The sequence below is a fragment of the Vombatus ursinus genome, unplaced genomic scaffold (genome assembly GCF_900497805.2).
Source record: "Vombatus ursinus unplaced genomic scaffold, bare-nosed wombat genome assembly UNPS02006779.1, whole genome shotgun sequence".
NCBI classification, from domain to species: domain Eukaryota; kingdom Metazoa; phylum Chordata; class Mammalia; order Diprotodontia; family Vombatidae; genus Vombatus; species Vombatus ursinus.
This window is the reverse complement of record NW_020946557.1, coordinates 19,943,491-19,967,073: the sequence shown is the minus strand read 5'-3', so window position 1 is coordinate 19,967,073 and position 23,583 is coordinate 19,943,491. Positions and strand designations below refer to the sequence as shown.

At 36.2% G+C, this 23,583-nt stretch overlaps 1 protein-coding gene across 2 annotated transcripts in view; it reads left to right on the top strand.

Moving 5' to 3' along the window:
• PTPRK (protein tyrosine phosphatase, receptor type K) overlaps positions 1 to 20,722 on the top strand; it is a 723,664-nt gene extending 702,942 nt beyond the window's left edge. For both annotated transcript variants that reach the window (XM_027848590.1, XM_027848589.1), the window contains exons 23-30: positions 1,872 to 2,007; positions 2,240 to 2,389; positions 3,521 to 3,694; positions 6,722 to 6,853; positions 6,996 to 7,121; positions 8,830 to 8,993; positions 9,729 to 9,864; positions 19,246 to 20,722. In XM_027848590.1, coding sequence (XP_027704391.1) covers positions 1,872 to 2,007; positions 2,240 to 2,389; positions 3,521 to 3,694; positions 6,722 to 6,853; positions 6,996 to 7,121; positions 8,830 to 8,993; positions 9,729 to 9,864; positions 19,246 to 19,299 — 1,072 coding nt within the window. In that variant the 3' untranslated portion in view covers positions 19,300 to 20,722. The remainder of the gene's footprint in view (positions 1 to 1,871; positions 2,008 to 2,239; positions 2,390 to 3,520; positions 3,695 to 6,721; positions 6,854 to 6,995; positions 7,122 to 8,829; positions 8,994 to 9,728; positions 9,865 to 19,245) is intronic.
• The last annotated feature ends 2,861 nt before the right edge of the window (positions 20,723 to 23,583 follow it).

Sequence of the window (23,583 nt, the reverse complement as noted above, 5' to 3'; positions counted from 1 at the left end):
AGGGAGCAGGGAGGGGGGAGAGAGACAGAGAGAGACAGAGAGACAGAGAGAGAGAGAGAAGGATGGAATTTGAAGCTCAATACTTTAAATAAAAATGTTTAAAAAAATAAAAATATGGACCCTTGTGAAAAAAAAAGAGAGCTCTTATGATAGCAGAAAGGTTGTTTTGCTTGGATTTCTGAAGAAGCGATGCTCTCTCAATCTGAGCATCAGTTGAATAATGTTAATAGATAGAGCTAAGAATTTAGAGCCTGAGATAAAATAGCCCTTCAATGGAGGGATCTGTTGACTTGTCACAAAAAGTTTCACATCTTAGTATTTCCATGATCAAGGGGATGCTCTGAGTTTCTCAGTTAGGTTTCTGTTTTCAAAGGTATCATTTTCCACTTTCTAGTTTAACTTTAGAAAAGGGACTTTTCTTTTTCTCCAACAGCTTCTGTCATAAAACTGAAGAAGTATTACCCCAGTGGGGAGGAGGGAATCTATCAATACACATTTAGTCATGCCTTTTGGGAAATGAAGTTGCCTTCTAACAATGACTTTTTCCCTTCTCCGTGGCACTTTTCATTCCTCTTCCTCCCTCAGCTCTCCTACAGTACCTTCTAATTCCATCAGTTTACCCAGGCTTATGTGGTGCTCATGTCTTTAAGCTCTAAGAACTTGGCCCTTTTGTTTGTTTTGTTATTTGCAGTTTTAAGCACTAAATAGAGGGAAACCACAATATTCACAATTTGTGAATAGTTGCCATCATCCAAATCGAAAATATCCTTACGTTTCAAGGTTTGGATCATTTTAAAAATATATATGTGTTCAGTACTTTTTTCTTTTCTTAGAGTGCAAAATGAGCTCCTTTGAAATGAAAGAGACCTACTTGTGACATAGAATGTCAGGTTTTCTTGTGTAAAATCTGACGGTAATCCTTAATTCTGCTTACAACCTAATCCCAGTCCTTAGAACCTTTCTTAGTGTTTGCACAGAATGAAGTATTTTGCTTTGTAATGGAAAATTATAATATATACTGTACAAGCTGTCATGGTTAGTAGTTATTTATTCGTTTCTACCTCAAATTCAAGAGATTTGATTTAATTTGTAAGGCCTAGATGATTTTACTCATTTATGACATAGTTATTTCCAGAGTTATGACCCAAGAACTGATTAGAAAATGAAAGATCAAGTCAATAACCCAGGTGTTTGTCTGAATTAATACAAATATATCCATTTGGTCCTTAATTCATTTGGCTGAACTGATTGGTTTGTGTCACTGAATTGAATCAATCATGCCATTGTTTTAGCATCAAAATATCCTCCCCATTGTTACAGGAATAGTAATAGCAGTTTTTCTACCCTTTGTGGTTCATTGTATCCATAGTTTGTAGGGGTTTTTAATCTGTTTTGTTTGTTTGTTTGTTTGTTTTTGGTGGGGGAAGAGAAGGGAAATCAAGTGCATATATAGTGGCCTCATTTGATAATGCTAGTTATCAGGATAGGATTAATAGCCAGTTCCAAGGCTCACTATTAAGTCACGCCTTTTCTTTATGAAGTTGTAATTCACGTAATGTTGCTTCATCTATGGTTTGTCTAAATACATAAAATAATGATGTAATGGATTTTGATGAGATTTTCCATAGTTAGAGATTTAACTTATTAAACCAAACCAGATGGTATTTTTTTGTATGTATTTATGAGTTGTGTGTAGTGTTCTGTGCTTTCAATTAAATTTGTGTCTTGTGACACCATGATGTACAGAGATGGATTAATTTCAAAAAGGAATGGAATTTTGGTAAATTATAATGATTTTGCCTATGTGGTTGTGAAAGAGGCCTTGGACAATCACCAGAGACAACTGTACTTATTACGTGATCTCTTTTCAGTGCTGGCGCTGGACGAACTGGATGTTACATAGTGATTGACATCATGCTAGACATGGCTGAAAGAGAAGGTGTGGTAGACATTTACAACTGTGTCAAAGCCCTCCGTTCTCGCCGCATCAACATGGTTCAAACAGAGGTAAATTAGTTGATCTCTAATGGACCTATTGCTTTCTAACATTCATCAAACAAGATGGTAGGTTGGTTTATTTGTTTTTTTCTTGGAATCACAAATCTTACATGTTTGTAGAAAAATATTAGTGTCCTTCGGAAAGGTTACATAAAGAGAGCTCTTTGTATTCTTTACCCTTGGATAAAGAAAGTTTTATTAAAATTCCAAAGTACTTTCCTCCTTTTTCTTCTTTTCGTAGGAACAGTACATTTTTATTCATGATGCCATTCTAGAAGCCTGCTTATGTGGAGAAACTGCCATACCTGTCTGTGAATTCAAAGCTGCATATTTTGATATGATTAGAATAGACTCCCAGACTAACTCATCACATCTCAAAGATGAATTTCAGGTATTTTCAATTACTAAGGGTTCTTCATATAAGCAACTGAGGACATTTAGTTCTGGGAACTCTTAATTTTTTTAATGAGATCTTTCATATCAAATCCATAACCTTTAACCTTATTTTCTTTGATTCTTTTCATTATCTATGTTATGAAGTCATTTTAATATTAATAAGCTATGCTGTCTTGCATTTTGAAGGACATGTAAGTTCAAACACAAAGGATTTGTGGATAAAATAAGGAACATTTAAAAAAAATTCTGACGAGATTGGTGATTTATGTATATTTACAACTCTTTTTCTCTCCTGCAATCTTACAAAGTTGACCTTATGTACCCTTCATCATATTGTAGAATCCAAGCTCATTAATTATAGTAAAAGCTGGTTCTGTTCCTTTCTTGTGAATAACCCCAGTACTTTCACTAGAATCATAGCATGCCTCCAGGTACGTGGTTTTACTGAGAGAAAGAGCTGACTCCAGAGCCATGGTATTCTGACTCTACACCTTGGGCTCTTCCCACTAGACCAGGATTTTTTAACCTGAGTTCCATGGAGCCTAGTCCAGTGGTGGGTTTTAGAAGGTCTGTGAATTTGGGTAAGGGGAAAAATACATCTTTGTTTCAGTATAGTTAGTTTCCTTTGTGATCCTGTATATTTTATTTTATGCATTCAAAAATATGACCAGACTGCCAAAGAAGTTCGTGACACACACAAAAAGTGTTAAGAACCCCTGAATTAGACCGTGTTGCCTCCTAAAAATATGGTACTCCTCCTTTTGTTTATACTTTAGCTGCTGACTTCAATGTAGCCTAATGACCTCGAATTAGTTGGTTTGATTTTTCTTTTGTGCAGAATAGAGGTTTTTTTTTTTCACACATTTCTGTGTTTTTAATTTTTTTCCTTATTCTTTTTCAGTGGGGGTACATCAAGGACAGAGGGATATTTAACAGCACGTGCTATATGATTTTTCCACATCTCAGGCTTCATTAGTCTTACCTAGAAAGTCTATCAACTTGCCAGTCTGGTGGATGCCATCATTTTGTACACATCTTAATTTCATTCTTGACCTAAACCAAATAGTATGCACCAGATTGCATGAAGGTCACTATGTTTTAACCTGGGCTTGCCCTTTCTCTTTAGACCTTAAATTCTGTAACTCCTCGACTACAAGCAGAAGATTGCAGCATAGCCTGCCTGCCAAGGAACCATGACAAGAACCGTTTCATGGATATGCTGCCACCTGACAGATGTCTGCCTTTCTTAATTACTATCGATGGGGAGAGTAGTAACTACATCAATGCTGCTCTTATGGATGTAAGAGACTACTTCTTTCTTCACATAGAGTGCCTTAAAAAGCTGCATAATGAGAAAGAACACTTACTGGTTTTCTTCTTCAGCAAATTAATCCACAATGGAAAACCGTTAACATTTTTGAAGTACTAATTCTTTTTCTTAAGAATTATTTTGGAGTTTTTCACTAAAAGGGTATTTGGGGAACTAAAATATTCATAACTTGATAGGAAATTCTCGTATTCTATTCTTTGAGTATCTGCCTAGAAATTATTTTCATCTCATTTGTTTTCAGAGAACAACATTCTGTAGATCTGTTTTGAGTACAGTAAATAACTGACTAAAATCACCAAATACAGAATGTTAAGCGAGAATCTTCTATCTCTAACACTTTATGCCCTAATAATTTATAATTAACAAATATTTCTTTGGGTCTTCATGTTAGGAAATATTATATAACCTCAAATCAATTCTTAATTGATCAGATGTTTGTTGTAGGCTGGGCAGATTTGAACCTCTAGGACCCTGAAAAAAATTCTACATGTACCTAGACTCTAATTGTCTGAGAACTGCTTACGTAACAACTAAAGAATAAGCATGCAGCCTAAATATAAAATTAATTAGCAAAACTGTATCAGGAAGGCATGAGAGAAATACAAGTTTCTTTAAAAAGGAAACAAAAGAAAATTATTGGAGAAAGTTCTCAACAACATGGAATTTTTTGCCTAGTATTTCCCTCATGTATTTCTCTGTTCTTCATATTGCATTGTGAGGCCTGGACTTTATACCCTCCTGACTCTTCTTCCTTATCCCCTCAGGTGATCACCAAAGAAATATTTCATAGTTGAAACTCCTATGTAATTTTAACGATTTAACTAAAGCTCTTAATTGTAGCCCAAACATAATATGGATGCCCCATAATTTGGGGAAATTTAGATGGAAAGAACAGTACATAGAGGAAAGAATTATTCCATAAATTTGAAAAGTTTCTAGCATTTTGTATGTCAGGCCAAGGAATTTGAATTTCACTCAGTAGGCAATAGGGAGTTAGTGAAGACTTGAAAGCAGAAGAGTGATGTGATTAGATCTATATATAAGAAAAATTATTCTGGCAACAGAATGACTTGAGGGTGACTTGGAGAAGGGAGATAGTGGATACACAATGACCTATTAGGAGACTATTGAAATGGTCTAGATGGCTGATAATGAGGGCTTATATTTTGGTGTTGGCAATGCAAAAAAAAAAGTACTGGACAAATGCAAGAGGTGTTATAGACGTGGATTCAATGGGACTTGGTGACTGCTTAGTCATCAGAGATGTAAGAAAACAAAGAAATTTATAAGATTCTGAGGATAGGACACTGGATATGAATGGAAATGTCAATAACAATAAAATTAGAATGAAGGGCAGGTTTAGGGTAAAATATGCTCAATTTGGGACATCTTGAATTTGTGGGTTTGGTGGAAGACATAAGCACTTCTAATGTTGGTATGGTGAAGGTTCACTCAAAAGAGAAGCCAGGCTTGGAGATGTATAAAAGAAATTTTGTAGTGACTACACTGTACTACTTAAACTGTTTTTTTTTCAATCCTGAATTCTACTTTTAACATATATAAGAAGAAAAAAGGGGGAAACAAGAACTTAAAGGAAAATTTGCAATTTTACAAATTTATCAAATATTTCAGTTGTCCATCTAGTTTAGTCATTGAGTGTATTGATGTATCAGCAATGCATTAACATTTTTTAAAATACTTTTAATTTCTGCCTTGATTATACCTCACAGTCATTTTTGTATAAACCACTTCCCAGCTTCTTTCTCCCAACAGTGGAATTGAACCTTCCTTTGCAAAAAGGAAAAAAGTTAAGCAAAAGTAACTCAGTGAATGACATCAAACATTATGTGCCACAGTCTACTCTTGTAGTTCCACACTGGTCTACCAAGAAAAGGCAAATACATTTCATGATCTGACCTTGGGACCTGTTACTGGGTTTCCATTACTCAGAGCTCAACTTCTTTTAAATGATACTTTCATTTGCATTGTATGAATCATATAGATTATCTTGTGGTTCTGTTTATTTTGTTCAGTATCAGTTCATGTACATTATCATGGCTTTTTTTCTCATCCTCATAATCTTTATTACTGCATAATAATATTTCATTTTGTTGCATGCCAGTTTGTTTATTCCCCAGTCATTGGATACCAACTTTGTTTCCATTTCTGTCCTACTACAAAAAGTGTCACTGTTACTATTTTGCACACCCCAAAATTAAAAGAGAAATGGCAATTACAACAGAAAATGGATAAAAGTATTGGAAACATAGGGCCAACACTAAACCATATATATTGCTCCTCTCAAGTTCTCCCACTTCCATTTTCTATGTAGAGTCAAAAGACCATCCAGAAGTAATCCTATGGGATACATCAAGCTCAGAAGGAAGTGAGTTAATGACATTCCTATATGGCAGCATGCTTAACAGACAGAAGATCAATTCCTACAATGCTATTAAAACATTTACAAATAGTCAAGATATTATGTTACAAATGAGTTAGCAGTACACTGATAATTTAGATCAGCATTAAGGAAATGGTGCATCCATCTTAGTGAATTGACTAAATCATTGTCTATGAAAGAGATAATAAGAATGCTTAATGGTTTTCTGCCATTTAAGTGGGTCCTAGAGGACCATGAGAAGAGTCCTAAAGAAATTCTCTAGCTCTTCTTTTCTCCGTATTCATTCACTTAGTCTGTAAGCACTTATTAAGCACCTATGTTCCAGGCGCTGTGGTATATGCTGAGTATAAAGATTAAGTTGGATTTTACTCTTGGATGCATGGGTAGAGAATCTTAATTGATACTATCTGGAAGCAAAAGTAGCTGGTTACACTGAACTATAGAAGCTGTAATTAAAAACACTCTGGATTAAGCAGCAGCTTTGCCAGGGCTGGATATGAGACTGTTTTGCCCGATTTGTGTGACAGGGAAGTGTTATCGCTTTGGCTCATGAATCTACAGTCCTAATGTTCCCTGTCCACCCTGTTTCTTTACAGAGTTACAGACAGCCTGCTGCTTTTATCGTCACACAGTACCCTCTGCCAAACACTGTGAAAGACTTCTGGAGATTAGTATATGATTATGGCTGTACCTCCATTGTGATGTTAAACGAAGTCGACTTGACCCAGGTTGATACCTATAATGTGATTGTTGTATTACGTGCACTTAATTTTCTAAAATCATGCTGTAGTGCTACAATTCTCTTTGCACCTTGGACATTTGAAAGTCTAATCACCATCTTCATTTCCTTCCACAATACTCATCATCTAGGGCTGCCCACAGTACTGGCCTGAAGAAGGCATGTTGCGATATGGGCCCATTCAAGTAGAATGCATGTCCTGTGCAATGGATTGTGATGTGATCAACAGGATTTTTCGGATATGCAATCTCACAAGGGTGAGCAATTGTTCAGTCATTCTAACTGGAATGTTTTGGGATATCACTAGTGGAGATAATATTAATGGTGTAGTATAATTCTATTCAGACACCAAGGGAAAAAAATTAATAAACTTTACATCTTCAGCGCTGAGGCTAGTAGTCATTTGGTGCTTTAGTGCCGGAGTAAAATATGCAACCTGCAAACAGAAATGCTGACAGTTGGAAGCTAGCTCTCTTAGTGGGTTTTTGCAGTAGTTTATTACTTCTGGAAATCTCAATTCAAATATGCTTAACCCATTAGAGGTTGCTAGTCTTGTCCTGACCCATGAGCCAGGACAAGTACTTTTCCATGTGTTCACCATGTTGGGAATGACTACACGGTTCATTAGGATTGTCATTCATTTCAAAAAAGGCATTTTGATAGAAGAGCAGAAATGTTCACCTATGCTATGGTTTGTTTGAAACAGTGGCATTCAAATTACTTTTACTGCCCAGCCTATAGTGGGACCCCTACATTTTCCTTGAATAATAAATTAAGATGTCATGGTCTCCCTCCTCCCTAATATATACAATGAAAATGGTTACATCTTTAAATATAGCCAACAAGGAAGCAGAGCATAAAAAGGAGTATTAATAAAAAAAAAGTATGTCACCTCCAATTAGATATTAAAGAGAAGCAAGATTTTTTTCTAGGGTCCAAACTACAATGGTAAAAGTATTTGATCTACTTTTAGTTTATTTATCATTTCAGAGATCTCCACAAATGGCAGCAGCTGTATTTCAGCATAATTAACTCTTTTTTACTTTAAAGAATTCATGACTTTTATCAGTGTGGGTACTGGTTCCACCCACATAGATTGCAGCCCTTACATATACCTTAGGAGTGATTTCTGAGTTGCTATGTCCAGAAACATTTGTTACCTCTGTCCAGCTTTCTGGTGATAAGGCTCTCTAAACTTGGTAAGTCTGATCCTTAGAAGATTCACAGTCCGTCACTGAGTCCATACCTCAAAACCTTTCCATCTTGTAAGACCTGCCTTAGCTTTTCTTCAATAGTCATGGCTTAGGTCCCAGGGTCACCTCTGTACCGAGATGATACATTGAGGTAGGACTTTAGTGGAGAAACATTTTTTCTAAGTAATGATAAAGACATTCTGGGCCATAATCACAAACGGTCAATTCTACTGTTCCTTATAAAGAAAACTTTAAAATACTCTCTTCAATAAAAGCAATAATATTAGTATACATTTTAAATGCCTGCTTAGGTGAAACTTGATTATGTCTGCACATCTCTCAGGAAAATTGCTTTGGAAATATTTTCACTGAGAAACTATCAATGTGGAGTTAAGAAAGTGTGCACCATGAAAAATTTTCAGAACTACAACTGAAATCTTTTTTTTTTTCTTGGCAGTTTTTCAGTTTTAAAAAAATCTATAAATATTTTGTATTTAGGCAATAAGCTTTTATGAAAAAAACAGAAATTATGTCATAGTCCCATCAGTTGAATCTCTTGCATGGCACCACTTGACCTTGCTTTGGGGATTTTTAATATTTTTGATGAGACACATTTCTTTGCTTGAATGTGGACAGTTTGTACCTAAACCAGGGAGATTTTTTCTATAGTAAACATAATTTACTGCATGATATCAAATGAGTTTTATATTCTACCTATTAGTAACAGTCACAATCACAGTTTATTTTCCTATGAATATTTTTCTTCCCACAGCCACAAGAAGGGTATCTAATGGTGCAGCAGTTTCAGTACTTAGGGTGGGCTTCTCACCGGGAAGTCCCTGGATCCAAACGATCATTCCTGAAGCTGATCCTGCAGGTCGAAAAATGGCAAGAGGAGTGTGATGAAGGGGAAGGGCGGACCATCATTCATTGTCTGTGAGTATGGCTTTTTGGTCACATTGGAACTTCCTTTACTTCACAATTCGCCCTGTTTGACCTCGCACTAGCAACTACCCTCCTTTACAAACTACACTACATTCTTTCATTATTTTTTCCTGCTGCATAGTCCTAAAGTCCTGTAATTCACTTCTCTACTGACCCCCTTTGGGGTGTCAAGATGTGTACTCTTGTATTCAGTGTATTATGTAAGTTGCTTTCTCAGATTCTTCTCTTTGTAGCTTCCTTTTTCCTATTTTTGTTTGACACCAAAAAGCTATTACATGCCCAGTTTCCTAGTTGGCAGTGCTTCAGACATCATAAGCACAAATTCTTGGGTAAAGAATGTTATTGATATGGGTAACTCTCTCTAGTTAGTCTGCTCAACAGTTTATCTGCAATGTAGTCTCAGGGAGTTGTTTACAGCACAGAAAGGTATAATGACTCTCCCAGTCACCCAGTCAGTAGGTGTCAGAGGTAGGATTTGATCTAAGTCTTCTTGGATCTGAGTCTACCTCTACACTGCCATACTACCTTTGAACACTGCCTCTCCCACCCCTCTCCCCACCCAAATTAAGAGAGGAGAAATAAAAGGGAAGTAGTTTTTTCTGAGGGATTCAATATTGTGCTCACCTCTATAGACACACAAGTTGACCTGAGTTGTGGTCACAAAATAAGTATGATTTTTAATACTGTCATTCACTTTTCTGTCTTTTTTTCCTTGTCTCCCTTCAGGAATGGTGGAGGACGAAGTGGAATGTTCTGTGCCATAGGCATTGTTGTGGAAATGGTGAAAAGACAGAATGTTGTTGATGTTTTCCATGCTGTCAAAACCTTACGGAACAGCAAGCCAAACATGGTGGAAGCTCCGGTAAGTTGTCTAATCATACAATCTTATAGCTTAGAGGAACTTGAGAAATCAGTCCTATTCTGACTTTTTCATTTGACTTCTTGCACCTTTATATAGGGACACCAAATGTGTCGGTGGGGTTAGTATGCATCTCTCTAGGCTATTCCTTACCTCAAAGAGAGAATCAGTAGTTCATTGTTATTTTTCTATGATATGCTCACATAAAATCCTTACTTACTACAAGTTCTATTCATGTGCCAGAGATGAAGAGAGTCATTTCTCTTGTACCTGAGAGAATTATAGGGTCTAATTATGTTTTATTAGCACAACATGTGCTAATAACTTTCATGTCATAGATGAATTCAGTTTTAACAGAAAAGCCAGTGCCCAAGACAGTGAAAATCTCAATCTCAGTAGTCTTACTATTTTAGTAGGCATGGGTAAAATATAGAGAGATAAGAATATTGTTAATATTTATCAGAAAGTAGTTTTTCCTCTTAATGTTTATTTTTTTTAAAAAAGATTTCATCCTTTTGTTTGATTCTTTAGTACAAGGGAGGAAAGAAAGCAAGAGAGAGAGGAAAGAAAGAAAAGGAGGGAACAAGGAAGGAATGCTTATTGAGTGTGTTTTTTTTTCTTTGATCTCATTATGTTCTGTAGTTTGGTGCAAAACATTAAGCTGAAGAAATTCTTTTTGTGTTTCAGTAATATTTTGATCATGCAAATATTTTCAATGACGACTGAAGCCTATTTTACTTATCCTCAATATATTAATGAATCTCTGATCTTCATTATACAATTTATTTGTAAATTAGATGCTACCTTTCCAATTGGTAACTATCAGCTTTTTCTCTCTGTAAGGCAAAAACACAGTGTCATTTTGACCTCTGAATAAATGTAGGTATCATAAACCAGTCTTGATACATTATAATAATGGCTTAATAATTTGAAGAAGAAAATTAAGATTTAATAATTAGAATATTGAACAGTTTCTTTAAACATTTAGTATATGTTAGTGCTGTAAGATTAAATGGATCATATTATTGTTGGAAAGAGAATTAAAGTGCTTGCAAATGAAACTGCCCATAAGGGACAGTTCTTGATCATACTTAGCTACTGATCTCCTCTGTACCATCACTTCAACTCTTTTAATTTTTTTTTCAATGAACAAACCTTCATTTTCTCTCCCATCCACCTCCTTCCACCCCCAAGAATAAATCTTTAGAGGAAAAAAAAAAAACATTGGCAAATAGGCATAGTCAAGCAAAACAAATCCCCATATTGTCCATGTACAACACTGCCTATGTCATTCTGTGTTTTGAATCCATGACCTTTCTGTCAAGAGGTGGGCAGCATGCTTCTTCATCAATCTTCTAGAATCATGATTGGTCGTTGTACTGATCAGTGCTGTTTAAGTTTTTCAAAGTTGTTTGTCTTTACAATGTTATTGTTGTATAAATCATTCTGTTTCTATTTACTTAATTCTGCATCAGTTCATACAAATCTTTCCAAGTTGCTCTGAAATTCTCATAGTATTCCATTACATATACCATATGCCATAATTGTTCAGCCATTCCCCAATTTATGCTTACTCCCTTAGTTTGTAGTTCTTTGTAACATGAAAAACCTACTATATATACTTTGTATATATGTGTCCTTATCCTCTTTCTTTGTTCTCTTTGGTGTCTAGGCCTACTAGCATCACTTTAAATCTACAAATGGGTAGATGAAACTTTCTGGAAGATAGCAGTTGTCTATATGAACAATACTATTCCTAGGCAAGGGCAGGGAAGAAACCACTGCCGTAGCTTTATAACAGGTTGCTGTCATGGTTTTCTCACCTACCTTGATCCTGTTTCTCATGTGATCCAGATTGGATTCATTTATGAACCAACTATCCAACTCTTATGTGAAAAGCACAGTGTTAGGCCTTGGATATACAAAGAAAAAAATTGAAACTCCCTAACCTCAAGGAGCTTACATTCTATGGAATGAATAGGCAAATTGATTTTCTTAGCACAGTTAACTTTCCAGAAGAACTAAGCTTCAGGCTTCAATAACCAAGATATTCATGTAAGCAAAACAGTATGGGGACAACAGCAAACTACAGCTCACAGCATATAATCACAGCTATAGGATTATGGGACCATAGCATCATAGATTTAGACCTGGTAGGAACTTAGAAGTCATCTAGTCCAACCTCATCATCAAAGAGATTTAGAAACTGATTCCCAGAGAGGTAGAGAGCATGTATGTAACACTTAGGGCAGTTAGGTGGTACAGTGGATAGAGTGCTGGGGGTGAAGTTAGGAAGACTCATCTTCTTGAGTTCAAATCTGGCCTCAGACATTTGCAAGCTGCGTGACCCTGGACAAATCACTTTACTCTGTTCACCTCAGTTTCCTCATGGTAAAAAAGAGCTGGAGAAGGAAATGGCAAACCACTCCAGTGTCTCTCCCAAGAAAACCACACATGGAGTCATGGAGAATCAGAAACAACTAAATAACAGCTGAATAACAAGAGGTGGGATTTGAAATCTGACTCCAAATCTAACCTTCTTTCTAGTACACCATGATGATAGCCCTTAATAACCCTGAATTGGTCGTGACAGTGTCTGTTATCAACATGGCAATGAAAGCAAAAAGATAGTCTCTGCCCATTTCTTGGTTAAAATGCCTTTATTGTCTCTCAGCATACAAATGTGGACAATGATGTCACCAAATAGCTAACTGCAGTAGCCAAAGGAAATGTCTTTTTTTATTAGAGAAAAAAATTCATGCTGATTCATACTGAGAGTGGTTTCCTGTCTCATAAAATTTAGTTAATTCATTTTAACCACCTACTCTCATTTTTCCCCCTAACACCGTAATTCTGAGGTATTCAGAATGGACTGATATACAGTTATCATACCGAATCCTCAATGCAGCCTTCAGTCACTCCATTCTTCCCTGCTTTCCTGGGGCATCCACCACTGCTCTAGCCTCACTTTCTTCCCTTTGGTATCTCTGCCTTTTAATCAACCACTTCAATTTTACACTGGCTCTATCCTTTGAGTCCCTTGCCCTGCTGTTATAAAGCTGCTCATCCCTTTCCAAACCCTAACTCTGGATTACTCCTACAGCTTCTCTGCTCCTGCTTACATGCAACTGAATGCTAGTGAAGAAGATCATACAACCTAATTGACAGCGTCTGAAAATTTATGTTATTTAATCTCAGTTGGGCCCTCACTGCTGCTTGCCCATCCTTTCACTCTGATCGATTCTGTTTTACACCTCAAAACAGCTGCTCTAGATCTTCTTTTCTTTTCCCAGGAAAATCTATTAGTCTGACCCACAGATCCCCCCCCTCCTCTCAACAGAGCACCTTGTCACATACTTCATGGAAAAAATTAAGGCCACCCTCTCCTATTCCACATTTCAGATCACGTCGGCATCATCCTGCATTTTCTCCTTCGCTCCAGTCTCTGCTGGAGAGAGAGCTCTCCTTATTAAGGCCAACTCTGTTACTTGTGCCCTTTATACCATCATCTTTAGCAGTTTGCCCCTTAAATCACCACCTTTCTTCGCCTACATTTCAACCTCTTTTTATCCATTGGTTCCTTCCCTACTACAAACAAATAAACCCAAATCTTCCTTATCCTTAAAAAACCTTCACTTGACCCTGCCATGCCTTCACAGTATTGTCTTCTAAACTGTCTTTCCTTCCACAAATCTCCTAAAAAAAGCTATGGAAGCTCATTGCTTCCACTTTGTAACTTCCTACACGCTTCTGAACACCTCACAGTCTGGCTTGCAGTTCTGAACTGAAAATGTTCTCTCCCACATCACTAGTGATCTTATTGTTCTTTCGCCTTTTCTTTGTCCCCATCCTGGGATCATATATCTAGAGCTGGAAGTGACCTCAGAGGGCATGTATTCCAATCTCATTTTGTAGATGAAGAAACTGAGGACCAAGGATTTGACCAAGATGACACAAATAATAATTGCTAAAGGCTGGATTTGAACCCAAGTCCTCTAACTACAAAGCCAGTGCCCTTTGAACTGTTCCATGCTGTCTTACTAAGTTGTTGATCAGCTACTCCTGTATACTTTTGCCTCCCTGGGGATTCATGATATGTTTTCATAACTTCCTACCCATCATCTTGTTCCTTCTGGGTTTCCTTTGCAGGATCATCATCCATATCCCTTCCCTTATACAGGCTAGGGACTTGCCCTATACCCTTTCCTCTGCTATCTTTACATACTTTTGTTTTTCTTAACCTCATGAGCTGCTATGGATTCAACAGTAATCAACTTGCAAACAAATCCCAAATCTACGTATACATTACTCTTCTCTGTCTTGAATGAGCTTCTATGAATTCAACCATCATCAATTTGCCAATGATACCTAAATCTGCATATACAGTATTCATCTCTGTCCAGAATTGCATTTCCAACTACCTACCTGACATTTCAATCTCAATGCACCATTGGCATCTCAAATTCAGCATATCCAGAACTGAGTTCATTATCTTTCTTCCTAGACCTAGCCCTTCTCCTAATTTCCCCATTAATAACAACAACAACAACAATAGTTAGTGTTTCTATAGCACCTGTTATGTACCAGGCATTTTCCTAAACACTTTACAATTATTATCTCATTTGATTGTCTCAACAATCCTAGAAGGATTACACTAGCCCAGAGTTACACAGCTAGTAAATGGATTTTAAGAATCTGATCCTTTGTGATACTTGTATTGACAACCAGGAATCTGAGCAATTTGGTAGATGAGACTGACCTTTTTATGGTGTGGCCAATAGTTTGGGGTGACTGGGGGGTAACTGAAGGAATCTAGATGGGATTAAAGCATGGCTCTGGTCCTGAGGGAGGGCTGGGTTAAAGAATTGAAAGGATTATTCACCAAGCCTCCTTAGGTGAATGCCAGGGATCTGAGTTCAGGGGCTGGGTTCCTGGAATTCATGGGAAAGTTCAAAGGGGAAGGGGTTCAGAGCCCATACCCTGTCACTACCATCCTTCCAGTGAGCTGAGTTAACCACTTGGAGGCATCCTCAACCCTTCACTGTCACATGTTCCCCACTTCTCTTGTTAGTTCTACCTCCTCAATATATCTCACATGTGTACCTTACTCTACTCATCTCACATCCACCCCAGTCCAGGCCTTGCATGAACACTTCTAACAGCCTAATTATGCTCCCTGCTTTCAGTTTCTCTCATCTCCAACCCATCCTCCACGCAGTTGCCAGATTGATCTTCTTAAGCTTTCGCTCAAGTCTAACCATACCATTCCTTTCCTCAAGAGGTTTTCATTATCCCTTGCATTTAGAATACAGTACAGACTTCTGTGTCTGGGTTTTAAAGCCCTTCCCATCTGATTCTGGTCTATATTTCTAGGTTGGATACACAGGACTACCCCTGACACACTCAATAATTTAGTCAAAGTAGACTATTTAATGGTTCCCCCTACATGACATTCCGTCCCTTGCCTCCATGTTTTTGACAAACTATCCCCCCGTTCCTGGAATGCTCTCTGTCTCTTCACCAGGCCTTTCTTGATTCTCCCTTTTGTTAGTGCTTCCTAACCCCCAAAACTGCATATTTATTCTGTTTGTGTTCTGTCTTTATTTCTCTGTGAATATGTTGCATTTCAGCAATAGAATGGGTACTCCTTGAGGTCTGGGATTCTTACTTTTTTCTTTGTATCCACAGTATCCAATACATATATAGCAGGCATTTAATAAGTGCTTGCTGATTAATAAAGTGTGCATGTGACTCTAAGAGATCTGTTACTAAGCAACTCCCTGAATAGCATGAACATCAGTTTACATGTTGTCACACCGTCAAAAGCATATTTTTCTTGAGACTTGAGAATTCTAAGTATTACTGCTTGGGTGTGCTAGTATTCACAATAAGAGAACATTGCCCTGTTTCATCATGAGCCAGATGCTGAACATTTTATTCTAATGTTGATTAACTACATTCATTTAAAAAAAAGTGTATTTGTTAAATGGTTAGCATAATGTCTTGCACACAGTCACCTAATATTCACTCTTGAATCTATCAACCCATATGCATACATATGTACTTATATAAAATTCTGTACCACATTTCAGCTCTAATTTGCCACATTGCTGGAAGACATGTGTTTCTGTAGTTGGTGCATGTATGTTTTATATAACGTGATCAGGAGCAGCTGTTAGTAAGAAAACAGACTAGAAAAACCAATGCAGCATTCTTGCTTGCCCCATGTATATCAAGATGATCAGATAACTAAAAGAAACGACTCAATTAAGAAAAAACTTTTTTAAACCAAAATGCTCACCACTTCCTGCTTATGGATGAAGCATATTGAGGTTATGCTGTTATCTGAAGCAAATCTGAAGAGTTGGGTTGATATTCTTTCACTTTTAAGGCTGCTGGCATGCTCTGTCTCTCCTCCCCCTCTATTCTTTTTCTCCTCCCCCATAGAAATTGAGCACAAGAATTTGATGTTTCAGGCATTGCCGGATATTAAGCTGAATAACTTAAAACTACACCAAGACTTTTGGGATATTCTGTGTGACAAGAAATTTAGGGGCAGCTAGGTGGCGCAGTGGATAGAGCTCTGGCCTTGGAGTCAGGAGGACCTGAGTTCATATCTGGCCTCAAACACTTGACACTAGCTGTGTGACCCTGGGCAAGTCACTTAACCACAACTGCCTATGCAAAAAAAAAAATTAAATCTTTCATTTTATTTAAACGTACATAAAGTTATTCATTGTACTTAGTCTGACTGTGAATTCAAAATTACAATTAACTTATTTATGTAAATTAACCATCCTTTGCCATCATTTGGCTTTATATTAGCATCTTTTTACTTGTAAATAATATGAGTAAATAAGGTCTCTCCTTATTTTTCTGGTGAATATAGAAGCCTTTTTAATATAATGGCCCCAGACTTAAAAGGTCTTATAATAACTATCTCCTTTAATGGTCCAGTTTTAATGTATTACTATTAGGCCAAAGTGAAATGCATACTCCGAGATTATTTACTCAACTAGTCTTGTGTGTTCAATGATATAAAACCTAAAAGATTTTAAAGAGCCATATGTATATGTCTCTACCTGGGATGAAAGATATAGTGGTCTTTGGAGTTTAGTAATTGAAATCCATGGCTCTTTGAGACTTTTCCATATTTAGGATATTTTTATGTTTTATTCTTATCTTAATGTTATTGACATCAGTTTTTTTATATCAAAAGCAGTATGGCATGGTGCCTGAGGCACTGTAAAATTATGAGATCCAAGGAAGTCACTTAACATCCTGGTGCCTCATATGCAAAATGAGATGGTCTAACATGGCGACCTTCTAAAACTCTTTCTAGATCAGAATCTATGGTACGATACATACACGAATAGTCCCTCACTTCTGCAAAGAGGGGAGCGAGAGCATTTTTCAACTCTTTACCAAGCCAAGTTTGGTCATTATAATTAAAGAGGTTTCAGTTTCTTTTCTTTTTAAATTATCATTCTTAGTGCTTATCTTGTAGTCAATGTCTATATTGTTTTCCTGGTTATAGTTACTTCATTCTACATCATCAATTTATGTCTTTTTATGCTTCTCTGAATTCTTCATATTTATTGCTTTTTATAATGCTGAAACATTCCATTATATTTCAATGGGCACCTACTTCGATTCTAGTTATTTGCTACCTCAAAAAGTGTATATGGGCCCTTTCTTTGACCTCCTTGGAGTATATACCTAGCGATGAAAATCTCTGAGTCTAAGGGTATGGACATTTTACTCACTTTCTTTTTTCCAATTTCTTTTTTCTTTTTTCTTTTTTTTCAGCATAATTCCAAACTGTTTTCCAAAATGGTTATATCAATTCAGAGCTCTGCCAACCATGTATTTATATGCTCATCTTCCCATAACATGTCTAACATTAACAATTTCCATCTTTTGCTGTCTTTGCTTATTTACTGTTGAGTTAATTTGTATTGCCCTCATCATGGTGTCTTGGTGGTGACTATATTTCACATAGTTGTTAATAACTTGCAGTTCTTCTTTTGAAAAATGTCAATATCATTTGACCACTTATCCATTAATGAATGACTTCTATATTTATGTTAATTTCTGCTATTGCTTCAGTATAGGGCCTTATCAGAAATGTTTGGTGAAAATATTTGTTTCCTGAAGCTATGATTCCCTTTCTTATCCTTTTGGAACTAATTTTGTTCATGCAAAATCTTTCAATTTATGTAATATAAATTATCTTTTTTATCTTTTTGTGTTCTCTCCTATCCTCTAAAATAGAGTTTAAAAATGTCTACCTAGCAATGCCCATGAATGGTCATATCTAAAATTCTTAATCAAAATCTAATGACTTTAAAAGCCACCTAGGCCATGATCTCTGGTTTTTATCTCTAAGCTGTAGCTTCCTCTTTTAACTTTTCCTCTGCTAGTTCTTTCCAAACATCAATTCTGTTTTGTTTTGTTTTGTTTCTAATTTTAAACCAGGCCCATAGTTTTCATCTTGCCCTTTGAATAATTAATCTTATTCTTTAGCTCTGTGGTTACCTCTTATAGATGTTCTTAAACATTTTTTTTCGAAGGAACAACTATTTTTCTTAAACCCAAGGAAACTTCTATGTTCCCGCTAATTTTCTACTTCGTGATTTGTATTTTTTCTATTGCCTTAGTTTCCCTAAGGTCTTCTACTAGTTAACGTTTTTTTTCACTCAACTTCTGATTACTTGAATGTATTTTTAAATATTAAATTAGAAATAGTTTCATTTAGATTGTTTTCTAATTAAAACAAATTTCAACTAGCCTAATTTGTTGAAGTTAATGAACACAAATAAGTTATAAGTTACTATTAAGAGTAAATTCTGAAAACAAGAAAAAAAAAGTTGAGCTAAATGCTAATTTTAAAAAGTAACTGCAGATCAACATATGTTTTACTCTCCAAAAATTTTCTTTCGAGTCTTTGATGAAGAGGGACAGGTGAAATTTGTTTGGTTTGTTAGGGTTTTGAGACAGTGGTCATTTAAGGTTAGCCTCAAAGAGTCAAAATATGAGTGCCCATTTCAGAAAATGATTTTGATGGAAACCAGGGGTTTTATCAGTGTACTGTAGAGCTACTGCCACCAATGCAGAAGGTATGGAAGGTGCAGTCTCAAGAATTGCTTACACAATTCTTGTCCATGTTTTTCTACAGTCTCTTTAGATTAACTACAAGATGAAGGTGAAGGCTTTCTGTTTGCAAGTTAAACTTATAAAATGCAACCAAAAAAAGTCATTAAAGCATACCTTAAATGTGGCTTAGGCTATAGTTGAAATTAAAGTTATTCATTGCCATCATTCCTTTTAAAATTTTTTTTTAGTATCTTTTCTAATTCTTTATTTTATCTTGACATATTTTAGGAACAGTACCGTTTCTGCTATGATGTGGCTTTGGAGTACCTTGAGTCATCATAGTTGGACTGGACATGGAAAGTGAATCCCAATTAAAACCTGGTCAGCTGTTGAACCAGCAGCTAATTTACCTGTTGAACCTGTGAAGAAATTTAAGTGTTGGGGGGGGGGGGGAACATTTACATTTTAAATGCAAAAGTATTTTTCTTATGAAGTTGTGTATGTTAATAAGAGGACTCAATCAGTTTCTATGCCTGTAAACAATATTAAAATTTAGTGCCACAAAGTTATATTTAATAAGAACCAGACTAAGCCAACTGGGGGGCAAATAGAGACTTTTCAGTGTTTGTACAGTTGATATGATATGCAGCCGCCTCTGGGCTCACCTGTTGCATGAATCAATATTTCCTATATGGCATTTTTTCTCATTCTTTTGATAAAAGATGTTAAAAATTTAAAAAGAAGAAAAAAAGCTGTGCAAATTGATAGTAAAAAAAATCCATTCTTTATACGTTTCAAGTGTAGCAGATCTATATAAATATATAAATATATTTAACTGGCTTATTTTGTTTTAATGTGCAATGATGGCTGGATCACATAAAATTCTTTTTAAAGAAAATAAACATAAGCCAAAGACTCAAGTGTATATATGTCTATATGGAGAAAGCACACTGTATTTATTGGTTACTTGCATTCCTTTGTGGATAGCCTAAGGAAAAAAAATCCATTTTTCTTGAAGAAAGCTTTTTTTTCTGAAATCAAGTGTAAACGATTTTTGTAGTTTATTTTTTGTATGTTTTAGTGTTAGTAGAAGCCATACTTTTTATGCCTAGACCAGAAAACATTGTTGTAGTGGTTTTGTTGTGGTACATGCTTGTGAATTTTCATTTAAAAAATAAAACCAACTTGGCTATCAGGTCTTTTAACATGGGACCAAATTAAAACATTTTGGTAAAAATGTATAGTTTTCCAGTTACATTAGTCAAATATTGGTCAGATCATTATATAGAAGTGTACACATTCTGATGGCCTTGCTAATGACTTGCACAATGTGGAACATAGTCTCTTTGCACCATTTCAATCTTAACACAGCCAGTCTTGTTGAGCCACCGGCTAAGCACAGGTCAAGACAATAAGATGGCAACATTCATCCTTTCAGGGTAATACAAGTTTTATCAAATTGTAAAGTTGACACAATGTTTCTTTTGATGTTTACACACATGTAAGCTTTGGCCTCTGACAAAGCAGAGTTCAAATAAATCAATGCCAGATTCCAGTTTTGTGCATTGTCACTTGGTTCCAAGTGGACCTTTCCAAATATGGTCTTGTTCATGTGTTCCACATAGCTGTAACCTCCCATCATATGCTTGCTGTTTGTCGTTGACTTGAGCATTCCAGTCTCCTCTTTTTAGATTGACAGTAAATGATATGGTGCTTATAAAATTTTAATGTAAAGTAAGAGTGAATTAAAAAATTTTTATAATAACATTCTGCCAATTGCATATTATTTACCACTTCTTGATTCTTATGTATCATCTGGATATTGTTTATTTTCACTAAAGAGTAAATTCCCTGTTTCACGCTGACCTGTGGAGTGAATATCCAAAATCAAAAGCAGTGTTGCAGAACTGGGGCTTCTCATTTTTTCGGTTACATACAGCAAGTAAGATAGCTAGCAAAAGTGTCCAACTTCCACAAAAGGAGTTATTCTCTTTTTATTTATTTGCCCCTATAACATCACCTATGTAAGTTTATATAAGCAGAATGCAAACCAGAGTTGGTGCAAAACGTCATGTACATTCGTTTGCTAATGGAGGACAAGGATATAGTCAATTCTTCTTTTTCTTGTTCTTCGTTAATCAGTTTCCCCCATGGGCATCTTCAAATCTTCATTTTCAGCCTAGTTCATTAGGACATGTGTGACATCAGAGTCCAATCTAATTGGCATTTCCCTGTTTATCTTGAAAGAATGATTTCCATAAAGAGGAGAGACATTTACAAAGAGCCCAGAATCATTGGCAGACCAGGAGTAACCTTTCACTCAAATTTGAAGATGTCCTGTATTAAAGGAGGAAAGATAAAAAGGGGAAATCTAGGCAACGTAAAAACAAAAGACAGTAAAATTTTATTAAAATATATTTTTCCATATGTAGTAACTTGGATAAAGTGCACAATATGTTTTTAAAAGAGGACAGAACCTGAGTTTCAAAGTTATCTAGTCTAAGCCCCTCATTCCAGACAAGAAGAAACAATGTTAAGAGAGGTGTGGCAGTAGCTTGTCACCCTCAAGTTCACGCCCATTCTTGTATGCTGTGTCTTTTTTATAAACAGCAAAGTACTTTTTTATGGGCAGCTAGGTGGTACAGTGGATAGAGCACCAAGCCTGTAGTCAGGAAGACCTAAGTTCAAATTTGGCCTCGGACACTTTGGCTTCACACAAGCTATGACTAGCTAGACTCTTCTTCATGAGTTCAAATCCAGCCTCAGACACTTACTGTGTGGCTCTGGGCAAGTGACTTAACCCTGTTTGCCTCAGTTTCCTCATCTATAAAATGAGCTGGAGAAGGAAATGGCAAACCACTACAGTATTTTTGCCAAAAGAAAACCAAATGGCATCACAGAGAGTCTGAAACAACTGAACAACAACAAAAGTAGTTTTTCATAGAGGTGTCATTGGGTTGTATCTAGTCTTATGTAGACATTCTAAGGGCAACAAAAATGCTTTTTATTACCTTCATGCTACTACACACCTGGAGTGAGACTGGAAATCAGGGTACCAGAGATTGCCTTGATTCTAGATCCACATGGTAAGGGTTATTAGAGAAGGAGAATCCCAGAATCTGAAACAAGCTTAAGAAAAGTAAACAGTAAGGATGAATGTTGAGAAGGTCACTAGAACTAAGCCACAGGCCAGTTGGTTAGCCTTTTGTTTATAAGGACCTCTAACATGTTTCTAAATTTTACCATCTATCTTTTGGAACATTACATATTTCTATGTAAGTAGCATTTACTTACCTTTGCAATGTTCATTCAGTCCACAATATTTAGTGGATATCCTGTGCCAGGTGTGATGGCACAGCATCAACCTAAATCTCCAACTACCTACAGGACATATAAAGGGGTTCTCAATCATATATGGGTTGGATTAGATGACCTCTGAAGTTCATCTGACCCCCATTTAAATGTCCTGCTGGCAACCCAAATTAAATGTGTTCCAAATAAAACATAATCTTAGCCTTTAAGTCTTCTTCTCCTTGACTTCACTATTTCTCTCAGTAGCATCAACAGTAATCCAACGTTCTATGTTTAATACTTTAGGCAGCTAGGCAGCTCAGTGGATGCAGTATAAAACTTAAAGAAAAGAAAATCTGAGTTTGAATCTTACGTCTGACACTTGCTAACTTTGTGACCCTGACAAGTTAATCTCTCAGCTTTAGTTTTCTCATCTGTAAAATGGTAATAAGAGCACCTACCTCCCAGACTTATTGTAAGGATCAAATGAAATTTATATATACATATATATATTTTATTCAAGATTAAAGCACTATATATGCTAGCAATTATTATTTAACTCTTCCCTTTCTCTCACTCATACCCAGTTATCAAGCTGTTTTGATTCCACAATGCCCCTCCCATCCTGCCCTTACTTTCTATTTCTATTACTGTCATGCTAGTCAAAACCCTTATTACTATCCCTGTTCTATTGACATACTATTTAACAATGCCTGGCACATAATGGGTATTTAATGCTTATAGAATTGAACTAGCCTCCCCAAGAGTTTGCCACCTCCATTCTACCCATCCTGTAGTTTAGACTTCATACAGTTGCCAGAATAAACTTATGTATAAATTTAATTTTGTTACACTTGAAAAAATTCTTTATGAGCTCCCTAGGGCCGACTAAGTTAAGTTCAGACTCCTCTGCCTGGCATTTAAGCTTCTCAACAATCTGGTACCACCCTACCTTTCAAGCCTTTCCTTGTACCACTCGCCTCCACATATTCTAAACTAGGCTAAATCTTTGTCTCCATTCCCTGTACTGTCTCCCAACAGATACACCCTGCATATTTTGATCATATTTTCTGTCAAGACAGTTTCCTTTCTCACTTTTATCTATTGAACTTCTACTCAATCTTTAACCCTCAACTCAAATAATATCCTTTCCCTGAGGCCTCCCTGTATTGCTTTGTCCTTCTCCTTTGGATCTCACATAGTACTTCATAATTTTTGAATGCACTTACATGTAGTGTAGGACTTAGCATTATCTGGTTTTGTACACTATCCAGATTCTTGATTGAGTCGTTTTTCAGTCATGTCCTACTCTTCATGACCACATTTGGGGTTTTC